The 25,790-nt window shown below is 44.0% G+C and overlaps 1 protein-coding gene across 1 annotated transcript in view; it reads right to left on the minus strand.

Moving 5' to 3' along the window:
- Window positions 1-25,371, minus strand: part of LOC125084393 (uncharacterized) — a 67,502-nt gene extending 42,131 nt beyond the window's left edge. The window contains exons 1-4 of the mRNA XM_047701624.1: window positions 25,333-25,371; window positions 24,699-25,239; window positions 24,364-24,427; window positions 2,270-2,328 (exon numbers count right to left, since the gene is read on the minus strand). Of these exons, the coding sequence (XP_047557580.1) occupies window positions 2,277-2,328; window positions 24,364-24,427; window positions 24,699-25,239; window positions 25,333-25,371 (696 nt within the window). The 3' untranslated portion in view covers window positions 2,270-2,276. The remainder of the gene's footprint in view (window positions 1-2,269; window positions 2,329-24,363; window positions 24,428-24,698; window positions 25,240-25,332) is intronic.
- Between the last annotated feature and the right edge of the window lie 419 nt (window positions 25,372-25,790).

Consider the following 25,790-nt stretch of genomic DNA (forward strand, 5'->3'; position numbering starts at 1 on the left):
ACATAACACTGAACACAAGAAGTCAGACCACAGACACCTGGGTGGCTCAGTTCGTTAAGCAGCTGCCTTCAGCTCATGTCATGATCCCAGGGTCCTGGGATCGCCCCTCCCTGCTCATCGGGGAGTCTGCTTCTCTATCTCTGACCCTCCCTGCTGCTCATGCTTTCACGCCTGTACTCACTTCCTCTCTCAAATGAATAAATAAAAAAATCTTTATTAAAAAAAGGAAGAGATATTAACAACTTGAAAATAGCAAGATTTAATCACCAACTGGATGTTTAGGTAGCAGGTAAAGGATGGCACTTAAAACATGTTGTGTTTGGGGGCGCCTGGGCGGCTCAGTTGGTTAAAGCCTCTGCCTTCGGCTCAGGTCATGATCTCAGGGTCCTGGGATCAAGCCCCACATTGGGCTTTCTGCTCAGCAGGGGGCCTGCTTCCATCTCACTCTCTGCCTGCCTCTCTGCCTACTTGTGATCTCTGTCTGTCAAATAAATAAATAAACTCTTAAAAAAAAATGTTGTGTTTGTTACCTGGACAATGGGCTGGCTGGTGATAACATTTGGTAAGCGATAAAGAAGGGCAGCAAGGGGGCTGGCTGTTAATAACAACTTTCCTTTTGGATCTGTAGAGTTTGGATCTGTAGATAAGCTATAAAGAAATGTCCAGCAGAGTTGGCCATTAGGGTCCAGGGTAAGGGAATGGTCTGGACTAGAGACCAGATTCAAGCATCCCAGCAAACAGCACATCCCCAGAAGGAAGAGATTCGCCAACAAGACCAGGAGAGTGAGCACAACAGGAGATCAGTAATGGACACTGTGGAAGAAACTATAATAAGAGGCAAGAAAAGGAAGAAGACACTGTGGAAAAGACAGAAAAGAAATAATGACAGAAGGAGGAATAGACTAGAAACCAACCAAGAAGACTTTCTAGGAGGGGCGCCTGAGTGGCACAGTGGGTTAAAGCTTCTGCCTTCAGCTCAGGTCATGATCCCAGGGTCCTAGGATCGAGCCCCCGCATCAGGCTCTCTGCTCAGCGCGGAGCCTGCTTCCCTTCCTCTGTCTCTGCCTGCATCTCTGCCTACTTGTGATCTCTTGTCTGTCAAATAAATAAAATCTTAAAAAAAAAAAAAGACTTTCTAGGAGAGACTGGACATGGGCACCAAAACTGGACAGAATGCTCAATTCACTGAACTCAAGGTAACTTAAGTACTAAAGTATCCATGACATTTGCCATAATAAGATCTCCATTGCCCCTTACCAGACAGATCCTACAAGTGATTTGAAATATGAAAGGGAAATGGGGACATATTTGCTAGAAAACACAACTTTAATCCATCTACTGCACAATCTATTTATAATATTAAAGGAGATTATCTCTCTATCTATCTATCTATCTATATATATATTATTCATTCTTCCTTGGAGACATGGTTCTATGCCTGGATCAAGTGGGATCATCAGAAAGAAGTCTATGGGACCATGGTGGCACTTGGGCCTGTAGAAACCTGGATTGACTGAATTCTCCTTCAACACAGCGTGCCCTGCTTCCCTTGAGGAGCAATTATAGGCAGCAGGCTATACCGATTTCCCCTAGTCCCTGAGAGATTATTTACAGGAAAATCAGAACAGGAACATTTTTTTAGAACTCTTACTTCGCATGAGGAATTACCACGACAATTTAAGAGCCAGTTCAAATCATGCAACAAAGAATGTCTTTCAGAAAAGTCAGACAAATTTAGGGGCACCTAGTTGGCTCAGTCACTGGAGCATATGATTCTAGATCTAAGGGTTGTGAGTTCAAGTCCCACGCTGGGTGTGGAGCCTACTTTCAAAAAAATAAAAATAAGAATAAAGCGGTGCCTGGGTGCCTCAGTAGGTTGAGCGTCTCTTATTTCCGCTGGAGTCATGACCTCGGTGGTGGGAATAAGCCCTGAATCAGGCTCCTCACAGAGTCTGCTTGAGATTCTCCCCCCACTTATCTTCCCCCCTCTGCTCCACCCCTCACCACATGCACTCTCTTTCTCTAAAGTAAATAAACAAAATCTTGGGGGTGGGGGGTACCAAACAAAAGAAAAATCAAACTTGGCTGTAATATCATAAAACCTGCATATTTCTGCCTACCACTTTGTCCTGATATTGATGCATTCCCGGATATTTTCTCTGAAGCTGATTTTCATCTATTTCTGTATTTCCATTCTAACCTATTGACCCTTGAAAGCCTCAGACAGTCACAGTAAACAAAACAGCGAGAAGAACAATAAACAACTCACCTGAGATCTATTCATTTTCTGTAGAACTAGGATACATGCAGGGAACTACAAAGGTGGAGCTGGGGGAGAAGAAAGAATAATCACAAGAGATCTGACCTGCCTTGTACCTCCTGGATTCCCCCGCCTGTAAAACTCCACCTCACTAGCTGGAAAAAAAACTCCCTCCTGTTAGAGAACATCCTTTGGTCCTTAACTACCTTTGCGGTAGTTTCTCAGTCTTTTGACAGAAACCCGTTTTGACTTAATTGTACCTGAAAATCGGACTATTGGTTAGGCCACAAATGAACGGGATAACCCAGACCTTTACCCTCTCTAGCTCCGTGTTTTTCATTTTTCATTGTAAGCAGAAAACCGGTAATTCAGGAAGTTCTTTCCGGCACTACTTTCTGCGTCTGTGAAGTCAGAAAGGCGGAAGCAACCACATGTCTCAGTGCTGCATGTGGTATGAGAGCCGCTCAGGATCTGAAAACAGCGGAGGCTTTTAAAGAAGTCAAAGGCTATTAGGGAGGTCTGAGAGAGAATTTTCCTGGTGGTAGATGGTTCTTTCTTTCCCCCAAACCATTCTCTCTCCCCTCAAATGAAGGGACTTGTCCTTGGCAGGCCTGCCTTAGCCCCAGCTCACCCAGCTCGCCTCTCCCAAAACTTGGCTCCGACCTCAGGCTGTCAGCAGTTTGAAGAGTGGCTTGCAGAACACAAGGATCACATATTACTACTAGCCGCGCGAATCTAGCAGCATCTGCTCTCTCTCAGCCTCCTCCCCCTCTGCTCTGCAGCCCAGGTGGGAGGTCGCCATTCAGACTGGCCATCTGCCAGGTGGGATTCCGCTTTACTTTAGGAGTTGATTTGTTCCTAGGAACCAGGACAGGAAGGGCCAAAACCATTTAGTTGTAACCATAAGGGTCTTAAATCTTGGAACTCCCTGTGCCCCGGAATCTTGGGCTGGGCCTTCAAAAAACCCAAGCCAGGACCACCAAGGACACACAGGCTGGACAGTTCAGACCAGGCCCGTAACCAACCATTATGAAGTGTGACCCAAGAAGCCCACAGAGACGCCAAGAATCCCAGAAATACAAGTGTCCCACGACAGAGCGGATTCCACATTATACTCGACAACGATGCCCCCTGGCTTGGTGCGGGGTAGGCTACGACGCCGGATTTAGGCACAACCGTTTTTGAGAGAGGCGACAGCTGTGGATGTGCCTCCTAGCGCCGCCTCCGCCGGCTGCGCGGTCTGAGGCGCTCGCTGGCCTGTCTTGACTCTCCGTTTCCTAATCGGTTAAAGCAGAACGGTGAAGACTCCTTACAATAATCACCGAGCGCGCGGCTGCCTCCGAATAGGAGCCGCCTACACCGTCAAGCCTGAGAACCCCCAGGCCCCCATAGGCGAACAAAGGTCGCGCCGCGATCCGCCCGCTGGGGTAGCAATTGCGGGTTGGGACCTGAGGCCCGGGGCCCGCCCTTCCGCAGGCGCAGCTCGTTCCCAGCATGGGCGGCGCCCCAACGGCGCTACAGCACCCGCCTAGCCCACGGCAGGGCCTTGCGTGGGTGGCGCATGCGCCGAAACGCTCGCCCCCAGGCTCCCGCGCAACGCAAGCCGGGGACCGGGAGGGGCGTTTCCCGTCGGGCCCCGCGGCAGGAGCCCCGCCCCGGAGAGGGCGGTGGGGCCGGGGCTGCGTCGGGGAGAACCGCCAGGGGGCGTGAGGCCGACTTTCAGCTTCGCAGACTGACCCGGACGGAACACTCGAGAAAAATACAGGCAGTGCGAACATTAAAAAAGAAAACAAGCCCGTGACCGCAGAGCTTGTCCTACCACAGAGCTGGTGGTGTTGGCAGTAGTCGTAATGATGATAAAATATGATAGTGCCAGCTTCTCAAAATTGCTTGTAATGCATAAAAATTATAGATGAATAAAAATACACACAAACTAAAAGAAAACGACTACCACACACAGCCCGATCTCCCGTGGATGACTGTGCACAATCTTCTGACATTATACAAATGCATTTTAAGGGCATAACTATTATAGCATGTTTTCAGTGAAGAATATAAACATTTTCTCGGTCAATATATGTCCCGGCTCTTACTGATAATTTCAAATAGAAAATTTGAAAGAATTCAATGAGCAGACATAAACACCTCACTTAGAGTCAACAGCTGTTATATTTTGCCAGGTTTATTTTATCTATCTAAATGTATAGTCATTTATGATGACATTTCAGCCCTTAATATGTCATCATTGATATTCTAAGATTAAGGACACACTCCTACGTTATCACAATAACATTATCACACCTATAAAATTGAACAGTAATTCCATAAAAACCTTCTAGTATCAACTCCATATTCACATTTCCCCAATTGTTCCAAAATGTCGATTACAAAGATTTTATAAAGTTTTTTTATGTTGTTTTTTTTTAAAAAAAAAACAGGATTCTGGGAGGCCTGAGTGGCTCAGTCAGTTGAGCAGCTGCCTTTGGCTCAGGTCATGATCCTGGGATCCTGGGGTCCTGGGATCCTGAGGTCCTGGGATGGAGTCCCACGCGGTGAGCTCCCTGCTCAGTGGGAGTCTGCTTTTCTCTCTCCTTCTGCCTGCTGCTCCCTCTGCTTGTGTGCCTCTCTCTCTTTGTCCAAAAAATAAATAAAATCTTTAAAATAAGTAAATAAATAAGTAAAATAAAAACCAGGATTCAACAAACCCCAAAACAATAAAACCCACACATTATAGTACATAGTAGTGATGTAAGGAATGTGTAAGTGAAAACAAGGCAAGATTTACTCTCTAGTTAATGGAGTACTAATTTTCCCACTGGAATAAGTGTAGTAAGTGCATTCTCAAAGAGCATAAATCTACCAATAGGATAGAGAAATTTTGTTTTAATTCTGCTTCCTTTTTTCTGGGATCAAGTCCCACATCTGGCTCCTTGCTGAGTCGAGAGCCTGGTTCTCCCTCTGCCTGATGCTTCCCCTGCTGGTGTTAGCTCAAGCTTTCTCTCTGACAAATAAATAAATAAAATCTTTAAAAAATAATAAAAATAAAAGTTCCATTCCAAAGTTATCAATTTTCAGGCATGTTTTACAGCACAAGTATGAATACCACTCCTGAGTAAATATTTGGGTTAGCTGGTTTAAAAAAAAAAGATTTTTATTTTTGCAACACCAAATATTAGAGTGGCAGCACAAGTCTGCAGATCATTCACAAAAGGAATGTTTCAAAGCACACAAACAGCACTTATAGGAGACTGACACATGATAGTCAAATTTTGTGTGATTAAGGTGAAGGGGATTATGCATAGTAATAACAAATACTGACCTCAAGTTACTGTTTAAGAGAGTTTTAAAATTCTATGACTCCCAACAATTTTTTAAAATATTGAGAATTGCATTATTTCAAACTTCGCATATAACATACAACTTTTCAAGTATTTATTCACATTATTTTAAATTTGCACAATTTAAATTCCTATAAAATGTGACAGCACTGTATTCAGCAGGCAGTCCTCTGCACAGTTCACATATGCATGAATTTCAGTCACCATGGTTTAGTTAAAAAATACCAGGACCCCAACAACATGATTCAAACTTCAGTTACCACTTTATATTAACTGTCAGTAATCACATAAAGTACAAACAGCTGCTAGCTCTTTGGTCTACAAATCACTACACTAATAATGGCTACACATCATGATCAGTGACAAGTCCCATCTCTCCTTTCAAAGTCTGTCGGTCACCAGTCACTGCAAATCTGTTCCTCAATTCACACAGGGACAGCAACAGTTGTAGTTGTGTGGGCTCTTTGTCTCCCGTTGGTAAACTGTTTTAGTTCCTGAGAACTGCAGAACTGTGAGCACGTAAGGGTTCTGTCCAAACCTCTCCTGAGAGACAAATTCTAGCATGACTTCTACCAACATAAGGCTGTATCCTTATGATTACCCCAACCACTCCCATGCCCACCCTCCCCCCACACACACACCTTGCCTGTCAGACAAACACAGACAGACACACACAGACACACACACACCATTAAAATGTCAGCCCAAAAAAACTCAACTCCGCCAGAATTTACTGTTTGTGCCAGCCAACAGGGAGGATAGGCCGCTGACTTCCCTTAGAGTATTCACTGTGAATTCTTCCTCTGTCCCTTTGAGATGTACATGTATCTCCTACAACTCAAACATAGCTCTGTCAAGGACCTGAAAAAAGCCAGATCCTTGAAATGAAATGTATTCCTCAGGAAGGATAGGGCCTCTGTCTTTCAGTCTCTGTGGGAGGAAAGAATTCTAATTTCGATAATTACAGATGCAGCTGACCTAATTGCATTTGTCCTTTTTATTTTTTTTAGAGAGAGCAGGCTCTCAAGTGGGGGAGCAGCAGAGGGAGAGAGAATCTTAAGCAGGCTCCAGGCACAAGGTGGAGCCCCAGATGGGGCTCGATCTCAAGACCCTGAAATCATGACCTGAGCCAAAACCAAGAGTTGGATGCTTGACTGGCTGAGCCACCCAGGCGCCCTGCATTTCTACTTTTTAATATTTCACTTTTCTAACTCTATTTGAGTCTCTTTCTCCCCACCACATTCTCCTTTTAAAATATCCTATCACCTCTGCAAAATTAGAATGGAGCTCAACTCTTTCCCCTACTGTTAGTAGTTACTGGATAGAATCTGTTTTCACCGCCTTAACTAATGTCCAGCTGTGTTTATCTTTGATACCCTAAAGAAATGAGATGGATTCCCCACCCCAAGTTTCGTTTGGACGTTAAAACGGATGGCACCCTACATGTACAAAGAGGGTATGAAAAGGTTTATTATTCATATAATGGGGCTTTCTGGAGTGAATAGGGATAGTTACCACTCAATCCAAAAATGGCTTGTGAGAGCTTGGAAAAGACTGGCTTAAGGGTTTTATTGTAATTAAGGGGTGGCTGGAGCTGGGGCTTGTGTGACTTGAACTTCCCTCCAGAGTCAGAGGGGAGCACATGGGTTTTCTCATCTGCTTGCTGTGACACAGGGCAGAGGGAGAAGAAAGGGGTAGAGCTGGAAGCTGTCATCAATCCAAAGTTAAATACGGAGTCAGACTATTATACAAACTCAAATGGCATTTAAAAAAAAATAGATAACTAAGGGGGAATCGGCCAATGAAGATAAAATTACAACAAAGAAAGCAAAAGTTACAATGCTGGAAGTGAAACTCAAGTCGAACATAGAGCTCCAGAAGCAATAGCTGGCCAGGGGAGTATCAACACTGTCACCAATTTAAGAGGCTCTAGATTTACAGCCCGAGGAACCTGCAGAAGTGTAACTCGACATAACTGACGGAAATGACAAAAGGGATGAAGTCCTAAGGAGGTGATGCTGTTTTTCTGTTTTGTTTTGTTTTGTTTCCTTAAGTCACTGTGTTAGTCTTCTATCAACTCGATATATTGATGTCCAGCAAACTGCTTGTGCACATACAAAAATAGTGAGACAAGTGTCCCTTTGCAATTTAGTTCTTAGGAAATTGCTACAGGGACGCATGGGTGGCTCAGTCGGTTAAACATCTGCCTTCGGTCATGGTCCCAGCATCCCAGGATCAAGTCCCGCATCAGGCTCCTTGCTCAGTGGAGAGCCTGCTTCTCCATCTGCCTTCCACTGTCCCTACTTGTGCTCTCTCTCTCACACACACCAAATAAATAATCCTTAAAAAAAAAAAAAAAGACAGCTTTAAAAAAAAAGGGAAATTGCTACAGTCACAGATTTGCAGGCGTTTATTATTTGTTTTACTAGTTATTTGTTATTAGTTATTTGTTACATAACAAATAACCCATAATCTGGTGGCTTAAATTAAAAAACGTTTATTATCTCACACCACTTCTGAAAGTCAGGAGTAGCTCATCTATATGGTTCTGTCTCAGGCTTTCTCTTGAGGTGGCACCACAGCTCTCAGCCAGGCTGCAGCCACCTGAAGGCTTGGCCAGGGATGAAGGATCTGCTTCCAGGATGACACAACACATGGCTATTGGCAGGCGTCTCACTTCCTGGCCTTGGGAGCGTCTCAACATGGCAACTGGCTTCCCTCAGGACAACCAATCTGAGGGGGGTGGGGAGAGAACAAGAGACATAAGACATAGTGTCCTTTAGAAACTTGCCCCAGAAGTGACATGCCACTTCTGCTGCATTCTATTGATGGCACAGGCGACCCTCACACAATGTGGGAGGGGACTATACAAAGAGGTGAATCTGGGGGCAGGATTACTGAGAGTGACAAATTCCCAGAAGGGAGGAGAGTGTGATGTCCTCCGTAGAAGACAAACAGGGCTGTGTGTGTGTGTGTGTGTGTGTGTGCGCGCACGCGCGCGCGCATGTGTGTGTGTGTGTGTGTGAAGTTCTTCGCACCCACCCGTATTTCTCTTATTTCTCTTCTGGATGTTCTTCTGCATTTTTTCTTCCATTTTTCAACTCTTCCCTTGTATTCTGGTTTTCTCTTTATAGCTTAAAAAATGGTTCAGGGGTGCCTAGGGGCCTCCATCAGGTAAGTGTTCAACTCTTGATTCCAGCTTGGGTCCTGATCTCAGTGTTTTGAGATAGGGCCCTGCCTCAGACTGTCGGGAGTCAGCTTGAGATTCTCTCTCTCCCTGCTCGCACTCTCTAAAAATATTTTAAACAAATGGTTAAGATGATAAATTTTGCGGGGCACCTGGGTGCCTCAGTCGGTTAAGAGGCTGCCTTTAGCTCAGGTCATGATCCCCAGGTCCTACAATGGAGCCCCGCATCGGGCTCCCTGCTCGGTGAAGAGCCTGCTTCTCCCTCTCCCTCTGCCTGCCACTCTGCGTACTTGTGCTCTCTCTCTGTCAAATAAGTAAAATCTTAAAAAAATAAAAATAAAAAAGATAAATTTTGCTGTGTATATCGGCACCTGGCTGGCTCAGTTGGTAGAGTGTGAGGCTCCTGATTTCATGGTCTAGAGTTCAAGCCCCACATTGGGTGTGAGACCACTTAAAAAAGAATAAAGTAAAATCCCTTTTAAAAAAGGTTAAAAAGGAGGTGCCTGGGTGACTCAGTGGGTTAAGCCTCTGCCTTTGGCTCATGTGTGATCTCAGGGTCCTGGAATCGAGCCCCCCAACTGGCTCTCTGCTCAACAGGAAGCCTGCTTCCCCCTCACTCTCTGCCTGCCTCTCTGCCTTCTTGTGTTCTCTGTCAAATAAATAAATAAAATCTTTTTTTAAAAAGGCAAAAAAATTTAAGAGACTCTAATGTTTAAAGATTTTTTCAATCTGACAGGGATCTCTGGTTTCAAAAATTTCCAGAGATATTATCAAGATTTTTTTTTTCCAGATACTTCCCTCAGAATGCATTAAGAATGTCCCAGATTCAGTAAATTCCTCTGGAGATAAAGGTGGACTACTATTGCTCTGACTGCTCCCCATGCCCAAAGGTGGAGATTAACACTGAGACGTGTGCAAATGCTCTTCCTTCTTACCCTTTCACATTCCTGGTTTTTTTTTTAAAGGTGGAGAGGGATCTAGCAAGAATAGGGCATTGGGATAAAACTAAATCCATACATTCATTCAGTAACTAATTATCATGACCCAGAATACCTCTTTCTCTTCTGTGAAATACTCTTTCTTCCCTAATCTCATTCCCTTTCACCATTTTAGACCTGGCAGTGCTGTAGTTCAATAGAAATATAATGAGGGGCGCCTGGGTGGCTCAGTGGGTTAAGCCGCTGCCTTCGGCTCAGGTCATGATCTCAGGGTCCTGGGATCGAGCCCCGCATCGGGCTCTCTGCTCGGCGGGGAGCCTGCTTCCTCCTCTCTCTCTGCCTGCCTCTCTGCCTGCTTGTGATCTCTGTCATAAATAAATAAAATATTTAAAAAAAAAAAAGAAATATAATGAGATGGGGTGCTCAGTTGGTTGAGCTCGGGTGGCTCAGTGGGTCGAGCATCTGACTCTTGGTTTCATATCTGACTTGGTTTTGGCTCTGGTCATGATCTCAGAGTCAGGTCATGATCACAAGGTTGTGGGATGGAGTCGAGCATTGGGGTCTGCCCTCAGCTCAGAGTCTGCTTGAGATTCTTTCCCACTTCTTCTCCCTTCCCCTCTGTTCCTCCCCACTGGTCACATACTCTCTTTTTGTCTAAAATTTACAAATGTTTTTTAATTAAAAAAAAAAGGAAATATAAAAAAAGAAATATAATGAGAATATGTAATTTTAAATTTTATTTAAAATAAGAAACAGGTGAAATTAACTTCAATAACATTTTATTTTTTTAAATAAAAATGTAATCAATACAATCAATACAAAAATTATCAAGGTACTTTACATTTTTTATTACAAAGAGTTTTATGCCTCTGATATTTATTTCACACACTTTCATCAATTTGGGTTTTATAAGTCCCTTATTCTTAGCATGCTATCGTCCTTCTCCTCTGAGAACCAGTACAGTTTTTACTTGAGATGCAGGAACACTTTTCTAATACTCCACTCCTCTTTCATCCTACCACTAATTAGCAGGCATTGTAAACTCTCCAATAATAAAACGATGTAAAATTTGAAACTGACAGTGCTCTTCCAAATAGATTGCTAATATGATCAGGACAGTGAAGGTGTTGTCAATCAATTTCCAGATGAGGAAATGGAAACAATACAATGAAGCTTTTTTTTTGTACTAAGTCTTCAATATCTGGTGTCTATTTCACACTTAAGAGCATCTCAATTCAGGGCGCCTGGGTGGTTCAGTGGGTTAAAGCCTCTGCCTTCGGCTCAAGTCATGATCCCAGGGTCCTGGGATGGACCCCCGTGTCAGGCTCTCTGCTCGGCAGGGAGCCTGCTTCCCCCTCCCTCTCTCTGCCTGCCTCTCTGCCTACTTGTGATCTCTGTCTGTCAAATAAATAAATAAAATCTTTAAAAAAAAAAAAAAAGGGCATCTCAATTCAATTGCTAAATTTTCATCAAAAATATTTTATCTGGGGTGCCTGGGTGGCTCAGTCGTTGAGCCTCTGCCTTTGGCTCAGGTCATGATCCCAGGGTCCTGGGATTGAACCCCAAATCAGGCTGCCTCCTCAGCAGGAAGCCTGCTTCTCTCTCTCCCACTACCCAGCTTGTATTCCGTCTCTCCCTGCCCTGTCTCTGTCAAATAAATAAAATTTAAGAAGAAATATATATATTTTTTTTTAAAGATTTTTTTTTATTTATTTATTTGACAGACAGAGATCACAAGCAGGCAGAGAGGCAGGCAGAAAGAGAGGAAGGAAAGCAGGCTCCCTGCTGAGCAGAGAGCCCGACCTGGGACTCGATCCCAGGACCCTGAGATCATGACCCGAGCCGAAGGCAGCGGCTCAACCCATTGAGCCACCCAGGCGCCCCAGAAATATATATATTTTTAAAGATTTTATTTATTTATTTGACAGAGAGAGATCACAAGTAGGCAGAGGCAGGCAGAGAGAGAGGAGGAAGCAGGCCTCCTGCCGAGCAGAGAGCCCGATGTGGGGCTCGATCCCAGGACCCCAGGACCATGACCTGAGCCAAAGGCAGAGGCCTCAACCCACTGAGCCACCCAGGCGCCCCAGAAAAGAAATATTTTATCTGTATTTAGATTTCATAAAATTTACTATTTTTTAAAAAGATTTTATTTATTTGACAGAATGAGAGCACAAGCAGGCAGAGTGTGAGGGAGGAGCAGGCTCCCTGCTGAGCAGGGAGACTGATGCGGGACTCAATCCCAGGACTCTGGGATCACAATCTGAGCCGAAGGCAGATGCCCAACCAACTGAGCCACACAGAAGCCCCTAAAATTTACTACTGAAAAAATATTTATATACCAAATCATTCCAGGCACACTTAAAAGTTTTCCAGAAATACCAGTAACTAAATTAAATATCTGTATTTTTCCCCAAATATCTATATTTAATACAAACTTACATTAAAATTAAAAGGAGGGATACCTGGGTGGCTCAGGCTGGTTAAGCCCTCAACTCTAGGTTTCAGCTCAGGTCATGATCTCATGGGTCGTGGGATCGAGCCCCTTATCCTTGGGCTCCATGCTCGGCAGAATCTGCTTGAAAGATTCTCTCCCTCTGCCCCTCCCCCCGAGCATGCTCACTCTCTCCTTCAAAATAAAAAAAATAAATAAATCTTTAAAAAATTAAAAGGAAAATTTCAGTTTTTTTGTTTTTAAGATTTTATTTATTTAACAGAGAGAGACACCAAGCAGGGGAAGTGGGAAAGGGAGAAGCCGGCCTCCCGACGAGCAGGGAGTCCCAAGAGGGCCCTGATCCAGGACCTCGGGATCATGATCTGAGACGAAGCAGATACTTCATGACTGAGCCTCCCAGGCATCAGGAAAAATTCAGTTCTGTAGTCACAACAGCCACATTTCAAGTGCTCAACAGCCACATGTGGCTTCGTATCAGACAGGGCAGTTTTAGGCAAACATTCTTTTTAAGGAATTCTTTTGTGAGTATCCCAATTCGTGTTTCCACAAGATTTGTATTTATCTCTTCATTATACTTAGATTTAATTCTGTGTGTGAGGGGTTTTATATCTTTTTTTTGGAATTAGGCTCTGTGATGTTAAAAAAGATATCACTCTTAGTCATCTTTATATTTCCAGGGCCTGGCACCATTCCTGACCCAAACAGGGGCTTGGGCAAATTGTTACATTTAGTAAACAAACTAGTACTGTAGGTGAGTTTAATTTCGGCCTCCCAAGAGGATTATGTCCAAGTCCTAATCCCTGGAATGTGTGAAGGTGACCTTATTTGGAATAAGGTTCTTTGCAGGTATAATTAAAGAATCTCAAGATGAGATCATCCTGGATTAAGATGGGCCCTAAATCCAATGACGGGTGTCCTTATAAGACACAGAAAAGGAGCTGTACCGAGATAACATAGAAGAAAAAGCCATGTGAAGATGGTAGCAGAAATGGTAGGGCAGCCACCAACCGAGGAACACCAAGGACAGCTGGAAGCCATGAAAAGCTAGGAGAGGGGACTGGAATGGAGCCCCTCTCAGAAACGCCAGATAGAGCCAATTTTACCAACACCTTCTGGCCTCTAGACCTGTGAGAGAATTTCTGTTTAAAGCTACCACATTTGTGGCAATTTGTACAGCAGCCTTAAGAAAAAAGTAGTATCATGGCCACAGATCACAATCATGGCGGAAGGCAGACTTCTCACAGGAGCACCTGAGCTGCTAAAGCACCTCCCCGGATTTTATTAATAACCAAAGAGGGTTCTTGTGACTGGAATATAGAAAATACACCATAGGACTCTGAACATGATTTTAGAACAGGAGCAGGGAGATAATACACTCTTGTAACAGAACTAAAGATTTTTGATAGCCCGATGCAACATTTTACTAATGATTTAACATGAAGAGAACTCGATCAAATTAAATCTGATAACCAAATGAGTAAAATCTTAAAAAACAAAACAAAACAAAAAAACTACCTAGACTTTTTTATACACAATGAGTCTTTTTTTAATCCATTCTGATAATTTCAGTTGTTTCATTGGTTTGTTTATACCATTTCTATTTCCTGCCAAAAAGAATTTAACACAGCAGGCCTGAACCTGCTAACCTTATCAAGGCCTGCCTGCAAGGCTGGTCCCTGGCTGGCATCTCAGAACTGGCCTGGTAAACAGTTGCATACACTCATATAAAACTTTCCCTAAATGGTAAGAGTGGCCCATGGCACTTAAACTGACAAACAAAATGTATGCCGGATACCCGCTTTCCTTCGGAGCATCTGGAATTTCAGCGACTGGCACGGTAACGCCAGCAATATGTGCCTCCATGACTGACTCCTGAGGAAGAACGTGAATTCCTAGCCTCTGGTGAGCTTCCCTCATAGACAGCGCTTCACAAAAGTTGTTGCTACTTGTTGTGGGGGAATTCATTGCATCCTGTGTGACTCCAGTAAGGGGAGTCTAGGAAGCTCAGGTCTGGTTTCTTTTAGATATCACCCCATGAGCCTTTTTCCCTCTGGTGAGTCTGCTTTGGGTCCTTATAATGTAATAAATCTTAGCCACAAGGATAACTATATCCTGAGTCCTATGAATCTTTCTGCGAAAAATAATTTATTTTAACTTGGTAATAGCAATTTTAGTTAAATGTTTCACTTTAACAAAACACATTTAAAATGAACTAACAGGGGGCACCTGCATGGCTTAGTGGGTTAAGTGTTTGCCTCTGGCTCAGGTCATGACGCTGGGGAGTCCGGGGATAGAGCTCTGCTTGGGGTTCCCTGCTTGGTGGGAAGACTGCTTCTTCTCTCCCTCTGCCTCCCCACTCAGCTCATGCTCAATCTCTCTCTCATAAATAAATAAAATCTTTATAATAAATAAGATAAAATAAAATAAAATGAACTAACGTTAAAAAGAAAGCTTTAAGGGGCGCCTGAGTGGCTCAGTGGGTTAAGCCGCTGCCTTCGGCTCAGGTCATGATCCCAGGTCCTGGGTTCGAGCCCCACATCGGGCTTTCTGCTCAGCAGGGAGCCTGCTTCCTCCTCTCTCTCTATCTGCCTCTCTTGTGATTTCTCTCTGTCAAATAAATAAATAAAATCTTTAAAAAAAAAAAAAAAAAAAAAAAAGAAAGCTTTAAGGGGCGCATGGGTGGCTCAGTGGATTAAGCCGCTGCCTTCGGCTCAGGTCATAGTCTCAGGGTCCTGGGATCGAGCCCCACATCTGCCTCAGCATCCCTGCTGAGCAGGGAGCCTGCTTCCCCCTCTCTCTCTGCCTGACTCTCTGCCTACTTGTGATCTCTCTCTGTCAAATAAATAAATAAAATTAAAAAAAAAAAAAGAGAAAGCTTTAAATTGAGGCTTCACAATTTCATATAATCACAAAGACCAAAAACCTACAGTATCATGTTTCAATTTACAAACTGAATGTCGTAAAATCTTAACTTACCTTAAGGATTATAAATAAAGAAAAACAGATTAGAGGAGCACCTGGCTGGCTCAGTCATAAAAGCATGTGATTCTTAAAAAAAAAAAAAAAAAAAAAATGTAATTCTTGATTTTGGGGTTGTGAGTTTGAGCCCCACGTTGGGTGTAGAGATTACTTAAATAAAAATAAGACTTAAAAAAGAAAAACCAAAAAGATTAGGATGCAAAGGGGCTCCTGGGTGGCTCAGTTGGCTGAGTGTTGGACTCTTGGTTTCCATTAGGGTTATGATGTCAGGGTCATGGGATGAAGCCCTGCATCAGGCTCTGTACTCAGCGTGAAGATTCTCTCCCTCTCCCTCTGCCTCTGTTCCTCCCCCTGTTCAAGTGTGCTCTCTCTCTCTAAAATAAATAAAATCTTTTAAAAAGGATTAGGATAAAAGAAATTACAAAAAAGAATTTTTTAAAGATTTTATTTATTTGACAGAGAGCACAAGCAGGCAGAGAGGCAGGCGGGGGGTTGGGGGTGGGGAAGCAGGCTTCCCGCTAAAGCAGAGAGCCCCATGCGGAACTCAATCCCAGGATCCTGGGATCATGACCTGAGCCAAAGGCAGAGGCTTTAACCTACTGAGCCACCCAGGTGCCCCAAGAAATCAAAATTTTTAAAAATGATGAATCTAATACCTTTAATTGAATTTTTCAAATGTGTTTATAGCAACATGGTATTTTTAGATATTTTATTTTTATTTTTTTATTTCACATAACTGAAATCATTTCAATATGCACATTTAATTGCTGAGGTACACTACTACAATATAAACTGAAGCAAGCTCAAAATGCAAGAGACATTTTGAGGCATTACAAAATACTGAAAAGGGAATTTTTTAAAAATACTGATTTCACAATTTCATGTACAAATTGGTTACACAGCTTCCACTTCTGTAATAACAAGCTGCACATTTTTCCTGGGCTCCCTGTATAAGATTAGATTGTAGCCAGTGGAGTTTTCCTACAAAACAAGCTACATCAGCTTGAGCTGTTTGACTAATACTATATATGCCACTGCCCTTCAACCCTGAGCTGCTTCGATTCTGTGGGACTTGAATAATTTAATATATCTGTGTTCCACAGTTTCTCTCTTTCCCCCCTCCTTTTTTTTTAAGGCCATTTGCTATATCTTCTGTTTAGAGTTAAACAAAAAAAAAGGGACGCCTGGGTGGCTCAGTTGGTTAAGCGGCTGCCTTCGGCTCAGGTCATGATCCCGGCGTCCTGGGATCGAGTCCCACATCGGGCTCCTTGCTTGGCGGGGAGCCTGCTTCTCCCTCTGCCTCTGCCTGCCATTCTGTCTGTCTGTGCTTGCTCTCTCTCCCTCTCTCTCTGACAAATAAATTAAAAAAAAAAAAAAAAAAATCTTTTAGAGTTAAACAAAAAAAGAAATGAACACTTGATACCCCACCTTCAATGTTGGAAATTCTGCACAAATTCAGCAGACAGCACCAAGGTGAGCTGGGCCTCCAATGCCTTCAGGACCAAGCATCAGTGAAGGGACACTGGACAGGAGAGCATCAAACTAGTTTGGGTGCAATCTTTTATGGCTGAAAACAAAGTAAAAACTGAATAATTTTTCATTTAATATATGTAACAAGAATACATAATAAACATTATTTTCCCCATTTTATAGATGAGGAAGGTAAAGTGAAATATAAATGGCCTTAAGAATATCAAATGGGGGGCGCCTGGGTGGCTCAGTGGGTTAAGTCGCTGCCTTCGGCTCAGGTCATGATCTCAGGGTCCTGGGATCGAGTCCCGCATCGGGCTCTCTGCTCAGCAGGGAGCCTGCTTCCCTCTCTCTCTCTCTCTCTCTGCCTGCCTTTCTGTCTACTTGTGATCTCTCTCTGTCAAATAAATAAATAAAATCTTTAAAAAAAAAAAAAAAAAAAGAATATCAAATGGGGGGTGCCTGGGTGGCTCAGTGGGTTGAAGCCTCTGCCTTCAGCGCAAGTCATGATCTCAGGGTCCTGGGATAGAGCCCTGCGTCGGGCTCTCTGCTCAACGGGGAAGCCTGCTTCCCTTCCTCTCTCTGCCTCCCTCTCTGCCTACTTGTGATTTCTGTCTGTCAAATAAATAAATAAATATCTTAAAAAAAAAAAGAATATCAAATAGGTTTCAGAGCTGAGATTTAATCCCAAGACTCTTGATTCCAAAGCTTGTACAGATACGCCCACCCCACCTACAAGCACTATCTGACATTACAGAGAGTCTATAATTGAATGGAATCAAAATGACACTCAGAGCACATACTTCAGTAGGCCTTTGGACCAAAAACTATAAAATTGACAAAAGGTATCTTAAAAACGTAAGTGGTTATCATTGCTGGAAAATGAGAATCATCACCCTCAGTGGACATGCAATTTTTAGGGATTTAAAGATGGGATGACCACAGATTAGATCCACAATTCAGAACCCTTGCATCCCTGGATGCAGATTTTTAAAAGCCTAAGAATAGCAGAAGATGACAGCATGAAAAGAGGCAAGAAGCACCACAGACAGTCTGAGGGCTGGGGCTCCCTCCTCCTCCAGCCCAGACTGCTGAAAGCAGCTGTGGGTCCACTCCCAGGTGGACACAGTTAGTACAACCAGAGCCTCAGAGAAGCGCCCTTGGTGTCTGGCAGCAACTAAGATACCTTAGGAATGCCACCTCACTACTGTCTCCCGCACCCAGACTACACAACGCTCCATCCTGTTGCCAGTAAAGGGTAGAAGTCAATAGTATTTGGAGTCATGCCAGCAGGACTCTCACATGACATCTGAGAAACACCAACACCCCAAAGAGTATTATGCAACCAGAAGGACAAAAACTAATACTGAAGGAAAATAAGCCAATACACCAAACAAGAGATTCTGAAAGATGTGTGTCTAATATATTCAAAGAAATATGAGAGGGTGCCTGGGTGGCTTAGCGGGTTGGGTCTCTGCCTTCGGCTCGGGTCATGATCCCAGAGTCCTGGGATCGAGTCCGACATCGGGCTCTCTGCTCGGCGGGGAGCCTGCTTCCCCTCCACTCTCTGTCTCTCTGCCTACTTGTGATCTCTCTCTCTGTCAAATAGATAAATAAATAAAATCTTAAAAAAAAAAAAAAAGAAATATGAGAGACTAAGTCACCTGTAAAAGAATATCTTTTATGCAAAACAGTTTTGTTAATTCTTACATTAAAAAACGGAAACAGGGGTGCCTGAGTGGCTCAGTGGGTTAAGCGGCTGCCTTCGGCTCAGGTCATGATCTCAGGGTCCTGGGATCAAGGCCCGCATCGGGCTCTCTGCTCAGCAGGGAGCCTGCTTACCTCTCTCTCTGCCTGCCTCTGTCTACTTGTGATCTCTCTCTGTCAAATAAATAAATAAAATCTTAAAAAAAAAAAAAAAACGGAAACAATGTAAGAAATAGGACAGTGGAATGATGGCTTTTTTTTTTAAGTTGACACTTTTTTTTTTTTAAGATTTTATTTATTTATTTGACAGAGAGAGATCACAAGCAGGCAGAGAGAGGAAGGAAAGCAGGCTCCCCGCCAAGCAGAGAGCCCGACGTGGGGCTCAATCCCAGGACCCTGAGATCATGACCTGAGCTAAAGGCAGAGGCTTTAACCCACTGAGCCACCCAGGCGACCCTGGAATGATGGCTTTAAAGTATTGAAAGATAAAACTTTATATGCAGAGATACTAAAAATATCTTTCAAAAATAAAGGCAAAACTTCCAGTGCAGGACAAGATAGAGTAGCTATACCTCATATTCCCCCACTAAGTACAACTAAACATCCTGAACATTATATAAATAAATAAGACTAAAAGGTAGAAAGAAAATGCCAGATCAAGAAGGGATCTTAGGACCCAAGAAATGACATGATGTTGGGGTCCCTGGGTTTTCTTTTTGCCTCGTATATATCAACTATGTGTTAGAAAAGCCAGCAATCTGGGGTACCTGGGTGGCTCAGTTGGTTAAGCGTCTGCCTTTGGCTCAGGTCATGATCCTGGAGTCCTGGGATAGAGCCCCACATCAGGATCCCTGCTCAGCGAGGAACCTGCTTCTCCCTCCCCCCTGCTTCTTCTTTCTCTCTCATTCTTATTCTCTCAAATAAATAAATAAAATATATTTTTTTAAAAAGACCTTGAAGAAAAAACAAAAGCCAGCAATCTGAAAATGTCAATGAATGCAGATTTTTATTTTTAAAGATTTTACTTATTGATTTGACGGAGAGAGACAGTGAGGGAGGGAACACAAGCAGGGGGAGTGGGAGAGGGAGACGCAGGATCCCCACCGAGCAGGGAGCTCAATGTGGGGCTTGATCCCAGGACTCTGGCATCATGACCCAAGCCGAAAGCAGACCCTTACCGTCTGAGCCACCCAGGCACCCCTGGATGCAGATTTTTATTTTTATTTTTATTTTTTTAAAGATTTTATTTATTTATTTGTTAGAGAGAGAGAGATCACAAGTAGGCAGAGAGGCAGGCAGAGACAGAGGGAGAAGCAGGTTCCCTGCCAAGCAAGGAACCCGATGTGGGACTCGATCCCAGGACGCTGGGATCATGACCTGAGCCGAAGGCAGCCGCTTAATCAACTGAGCCACCCAGGCATCCCTGGATGCAGATTTTTAAAAGCCTAAGAATAGCATGCTTTTTCCAGCAAAAGGACAGGAAAGGGGCAGCCTTACAAGACAGAAAACTTTGAGATAATAAACACCTTGCTCCAGCCAAACTCCATAGACAAAAAGTATAACACCACCCCTACCCATATCAGCAAAGGCTTAATAGGAAGCCTAGACTTACACCCTCTTCTAGGCTTTAAGAAGGCACAGTGCACCCTCCTATGAAGGTGCTATCGTTGAAGGTCCAGTGGGGAACCTGACAGCCACTACAGTCCAGTAGAATAAAATAATCCTTCCATTCCCAATCTCCAGACTGTCAACAGAGGCCAAGTAGAGAACTTGGATTTCTACCTTATTGGGCAACAATGAGATAGCATCTTTCTTTCTCTTGCCAGTGTGGTGTCAAAGAAGAACTAAAAACAGAAGATTTAGGGGCGCCTGGGTGGCTCAGTGGGTTAAGCCACTGCCTTCGGGTCAGGTCATGATCTCAGGGTCCTGGGATCGAGTCCCGCATCGGGCTCTCTGCTCGGCAGGGAGCCTGCTTCCCTCTCTCTCTCTCTGCCTGCCTTTCTGTCTACTTGTGATCTCTCTCTGTCAAATCAATAAATAAAATCTTTAAAAATAAAAATAAAAATAAAAATAAAAAAACAGAAGATTTAGGGGATGCCTGGGTGGCTCAGCTGGTTGAGCGTAGTAGGGCTCTTGATTTTGGATCAGCCATGATCTCAGGGTCCTGGCATCAAGCCCGGCAACATGCTTTGTGCTCAGCGGGGAATTTACTTGAAGATTCTCCCTCCCTCTCTCTCTATCCCTCGCCCCTGCTCTCTATCCTTCTCTAAAATAAATCTGGACACCTGGGTGGCTCAGTCATTAAGCACCTGCCTTCAGCTCAGGTCATGATCTTAGAGTCCTGGGATGGAATCCCACATCAGGCTCCCTGCTCAATGCGGAGCCTGCTTCTCCCTCTACCCCATTACCCTGCTCATACGCTCACTCTCACTCTCTCTCTCTCAAGTAAAATAAAATAAAATAATAAAATAGTAAATAATAAAATAAATAAATAAATACATCTTAAAAACAACAACAACACAGAAGATTTAGTAAGAGTCAGAGCCTGAAAAAATTGCTCAAAATGTCCAGGATCCAATTTTAAAGAAATGTCATACAAAGAGCCATGAAAATGCCACTTGAATGAGAAAAGAAAACCATTATCAACACTAATATCTGCAATATCTAACAAGGATTTTAAAGCAGCTATCACAAAAATGCTTCAGTGAGCAATTACGAACATGTTTGAAACAACTGAAAAAGTACAATTCAGCAAAGAAACAGAAGATTTAAAGAACCAAACAGAAATTCTATAACTGAGAAATATAATTACAAACTAAAAAACTCACTAGATGGGCCCAAAAGCAGAATGAAGAAGGGTGAGGGGGAGTAGCAGGGTATCAGTGAACTTGAATACAAATAATGGAAATTACTCAATCTGAATGACAGACAAAATAGAGCAGCAAAAAACCAGAACCAAACCTCAGGAACCTCTGAGACTGTAACAGAGATCTTAACATTCAGGGGCACCTGGGTGGTTCAGTGGGTTAAGCCTCTGCCTTGACTTGGGATGATCTCGGGGTCCTGGGATAGAGCCCCACATCGAGCACTGCATCAGGCTCTCTGCTCAGCGGGGAGCCTGCTTCCCCCTCTCTCTCTCTGCCTGCCTCTCTGCCTACTTGTGATCTCTCTCTCTCTCTCTCTGTCAAATAAATAAATAAATAAATTTTAAAAATCTTTTAAAAAAGTAAATAGAGCCATAATAAAATATGGCCAAATGCTCCATTAGAATAGCTAAAATAAATATTCTAAGTTTTTAAAACTGACAATATCAAGTATTAGCAAACATGTCGAACTGCAACTCTCATGTATTGCTAATGAGAAAATGGTACAGAAACTCTGGAAAAGTTTGGTAATTGTTTACAAAGTTAAACATTTACTCACTCTATAATCTAGCAGTCCCACTGGCTTGAGGGAGGTAAACTGGTACAACTGTTTTCCAAAGTATCTTTATGTGAGGAAGTTAAATGTGGGCAAATCCTAGAACCCAGGAATTCCACAGTAGGGACAGTCTAAATTAAGTCTGGCACATGTGACATAGTTTTGGAATATAGGTGAGGTTTGGTGGGGTGAGGTTGGGAGCTAACAACCAAGAAAGAATTCACGAGATAAGAGAAGTTTCAAAAGGATCTTCATAAGCTAAAGACGACACAGGATATCAGAGACCTCGCTATTGTCAAACGGAGATTGTATTTCCGTTTAGCAAGTCATTAACATTAAGACAATTAGGAGACAGGAGCTTCTGGGAGGATGATTATATTCTGCTTGCCTCAAGTATTTGTCAATGGGCTGCAGGTTATATGGACATTTAATTTTATCTACATTTCCTTCTGCCTTTGTTTCCCATATCACGGGTGCCCCCAGAAGACATGTGCTGGTTCAAAATACCACTGTTTATAATATCCCAAACTGGAAACAACCTATATGTCCTTTAACAGAATAGTGGAGAAGTAAGTTGTTGCCTGCTTATTAAATGGAATACTATAAAGCAGCAAAAAATATTACAGCTATATACTTGGTCTTAGAATAATCCTATGAAGACAACAGACAAGGCTAATTAACAAAAGAAAGGCACTGAGGAAAACAGTATGAAAACAATTAATATATAGAATCCAAAGACATGCAAAACTGATGTGGTAAACAAAGGCAGAAGAAAAATTATTAAATTTCCTTACTACCTACAGACCCTTGACAAGTCCTTGAAACAGGCAGAGTGACATTCCTCTAGGGACTCAACTACCTTGATGTTAATATTTTGCTAAGGTCAAAAGTCAATCCTGGCCTGACACCCCTTCCCCCCAAGATCCTGTAAGTCTACTTTAACACATAAAAATTCCTTTAGAAACTTCCCTTATCTCTAACCCCCTCAATCCCCCAATATATGTGTTGGTAATCAACCCCCAAGCATATGGCCCACCAATATACATGTGGGGGTCACAAGACTAAGGTTTTATTAGATTGTAATAAATGACTTTTTCCTAACAATAGCTAGCCCCCTCAAGGTCCTGGAAACCTTGCTTCCAAAATTCCTTAGAGACTTAGACTATTCCTAACCCCCTTCCAACTTGAAAGTATACAATGGGCCACTCCTCATGACCCCATGGTAGCCCTTTCTGCCCACGGGTCCTGTCCCCCTGCTTTAAAAAAATCATCTTTTTGCACCAAAGACGTCTCAAGAATTCCTTTTTGGCTCTCGGCTTTGAACCCTAACATCTTTCCTACATCAAAACTATTCAATACATTTTGGGGAGGAAGGAATAAAAACAATTTTAGTTAAATTCTAATTAAAAACAAGTAATTTAAAAGTATAAAATCAAAACAGTAATGGGGGCAGTTAATGATTGATACTATACCAAAAGTTATAAATCAGGGTAGAGTTCTATTAAGATTAGTGGTACATACACAGATTTTTAGGTTAAGTAGTATTCTTATCACCTTCAAGACATGTTTTACAATATAACCCTTATATGTCTTATTTCTTATTTTTAAAATGAAAAAACCACTACACATGAAAATCTTGATCATACAGAAAGTATATGAGAGCCGAGACAAAGCTCTGGACCCATTCCCACCCCTCTGAATTTAGGCTTATTCCAAGATGAGTTGTCAAAAAGGAACCAGTGCAAAAAGTAGTCAAGGGTATGACTAGGAAAAGGTAAAGAAAAACAAACGGCTGACTACACACAGGCAGCAGCAAAGTGTGACAAGAGACAAAGGAAATCAATGAGGAAATATTTCAGGGGCACCTGGGTGGCTCAGTGGGTTAAAGCCTCTGCCTTCGGATCGAGCTCTCTGCTAAGCAGGGAACCTGCTTCCCCCTCCCTCTCTGCCTGCCTCTCTGCCTACTTATGATCTCTGTCAAATAAATAAATAAAATCTTTAAAAAAAAAAAGAAATATTTCAGACTGAAGTGTTCAAATTTAATGAAGCAAATAAAAGAAGAGCACAGAGAAGAGATGCAGATAAAAGAGGAAGAAGTAAAATTTCTGGAGAAGACAAGTTTAGAGGTTTGAAATTATTTCCTCAGGGAGGCAGGAAATGGAGCTATAGAGAGAATAAAGTTTTTGAGTAATAAAGCCTTGTGCAAGTTTGTGACTCTTGAAATATGTGAATGTATTCCCTTTAATTAAGAGCCCCCCCCCCCCCTCCACGTCTCACTATCCTTAAAGGTGTCCCTGCAGGCTGGCGCAGACGTCTCAGACCTGCGGGTCTAGGACTCCCCCGCCATCCCTGGCCTAAGAAAGGGATTCCTCAAACTCAGTCCCTCTAGATCCCCTTATCTCCATCTCCCCAGATGGACTGGCGATTCCCCCACTGGAGCCAAGAATCTTGGCTCCCTCTACGATGAATCCTCCCACAGACCCCCCCACATACACACACACATAACACTCCAGATCTCAGTCCCACTGTCCCCATACTCAAGGGCCCAGTTCTCGGTCGGTCCCAGTAGTGCGGCCCTCAGCCTCGGACCCGCCGCCCGTCCAGCCCCTCACCTCGGGATCCGAGTCTCCACGCTCCCGCTCTTCACATCGGCACCTCGATCGTCCCTCTGAGCACCTAGAAGAGGGTGGAACGCGGGGAACTTGGCTGTCGTAGCTGAGGCAGTTGAGGATAGTTTGCCATCACCATGGAAACCCCTGGCAGCGCGCCCTGGGCGGGGCCTCCGCGGGGCGGGGCCTAGCGCACCGCAGGCCCGTGTGCACAACTCCCGCCCGACGGGTGCACGCGGTGTTGGGCTTGATCGGTCCGGCTCGGCCCTGTACCCAGTACCTATCCCACAGCCCGGGAGCCCGCGCCCCAGCCGGCCTCTTTCCCTGCAGAACCCCACCTCTCCGGGAAGATGGGGCTGGAAGTGGAGCGCGGCGGGGCGTGGGGGCTGGCTCGGGTGGCGCGCCGCGAGGGCGCCATTGTGACGCGCCCGGCCCGGAGCGGAGATTGGCCCGCCAAGCGTGTGCGGGAGCGGGAGCCAGCGGAGGCGGGCCGGAGGGCAGCGGCCGGCAGAGCGCTCCTGAGCCCCGGAAAGTACAGACTGAAAAGCACCCCAGACAATGAGCCCCAAAGACGCCTGGGTCGAAGACCACCATGAGAGGAGAAAATGGGAGCCATTTCCTGTCGAGGGAGAAAGAAGGAACCGAGAGCAGCGGAGACATAAAGGCGGCTCCAGGGGCGGAGTTTGAGTAGCGGGCGCGGGCTGTGCTCCCGGCTCTTGGGTCTCTACTCCGCACTATCGGGTCGCTTCTTCTGGCACCCGGTTCCCCCGGAGGACAGGGCTTTGGCCCTGTGGCCTGGTTCTCAGAGACAAGGCGGGGGGCGGGGAGGTTGCTAGAATGTTCGTTGCTGGAGAAACGCTCCAGTTCGATTTTGAGTTCCTACTACATCCAGGCCACCGGTGTTTTTGCTCTAAACGAGACAGTCTGAACTTGTCAGCCCTTGATGGGGAGTTGCTCGTTAAGCACATGTACACAGCTGGAATTAGCAGTATCGCGGACCAGAGTTGCCATTTCTGTAGCAAAAGCTGCTAAGCAGTCTTCTATTGCTTTCTGTCTTAATTATGATCAGGTGCTGCGCTAAGAAAAGCAGCTCTCAGAGCTGGCCTGGATGCCCTGATGAACGTAAACAATGTCATGGAATATTAACGTTAGAATGAGTTCTCTCTCTGACAGAGAAGAAGAAAATAAGACCACTTTAATTGTGCCTGAACAGATAAAAACAGACACTGTGCAAGCACAGAGATGACCAAAACATCCCATCCCCAGCTAACGTGAGTGACTACTGCTTTAATGACAACTCTAGCCCTGCTCCAATTCCTCCTGCTTTCTGATAAAAATTAAGCTAGTCCCTGAATTGCCCCTGCTTTCTGACTGAACCAGAACAAAACCTGTTTCCTTGGACCCTCCCCCAAATCACCTAACAGAAGCCC

This window comes from Lutra lutra, chromosome 14 (assembly GCF_902655055.1).
Source record: "Lutra lutra chromosome 14, mLutLut1.2, whole genome shotgun sequence".
Lineage (NCBI taxonomy): Eukaryota > Metazoa > Chordata > Mammalia > Carnivora > Mustelidae > Lutra > Lutra lutra.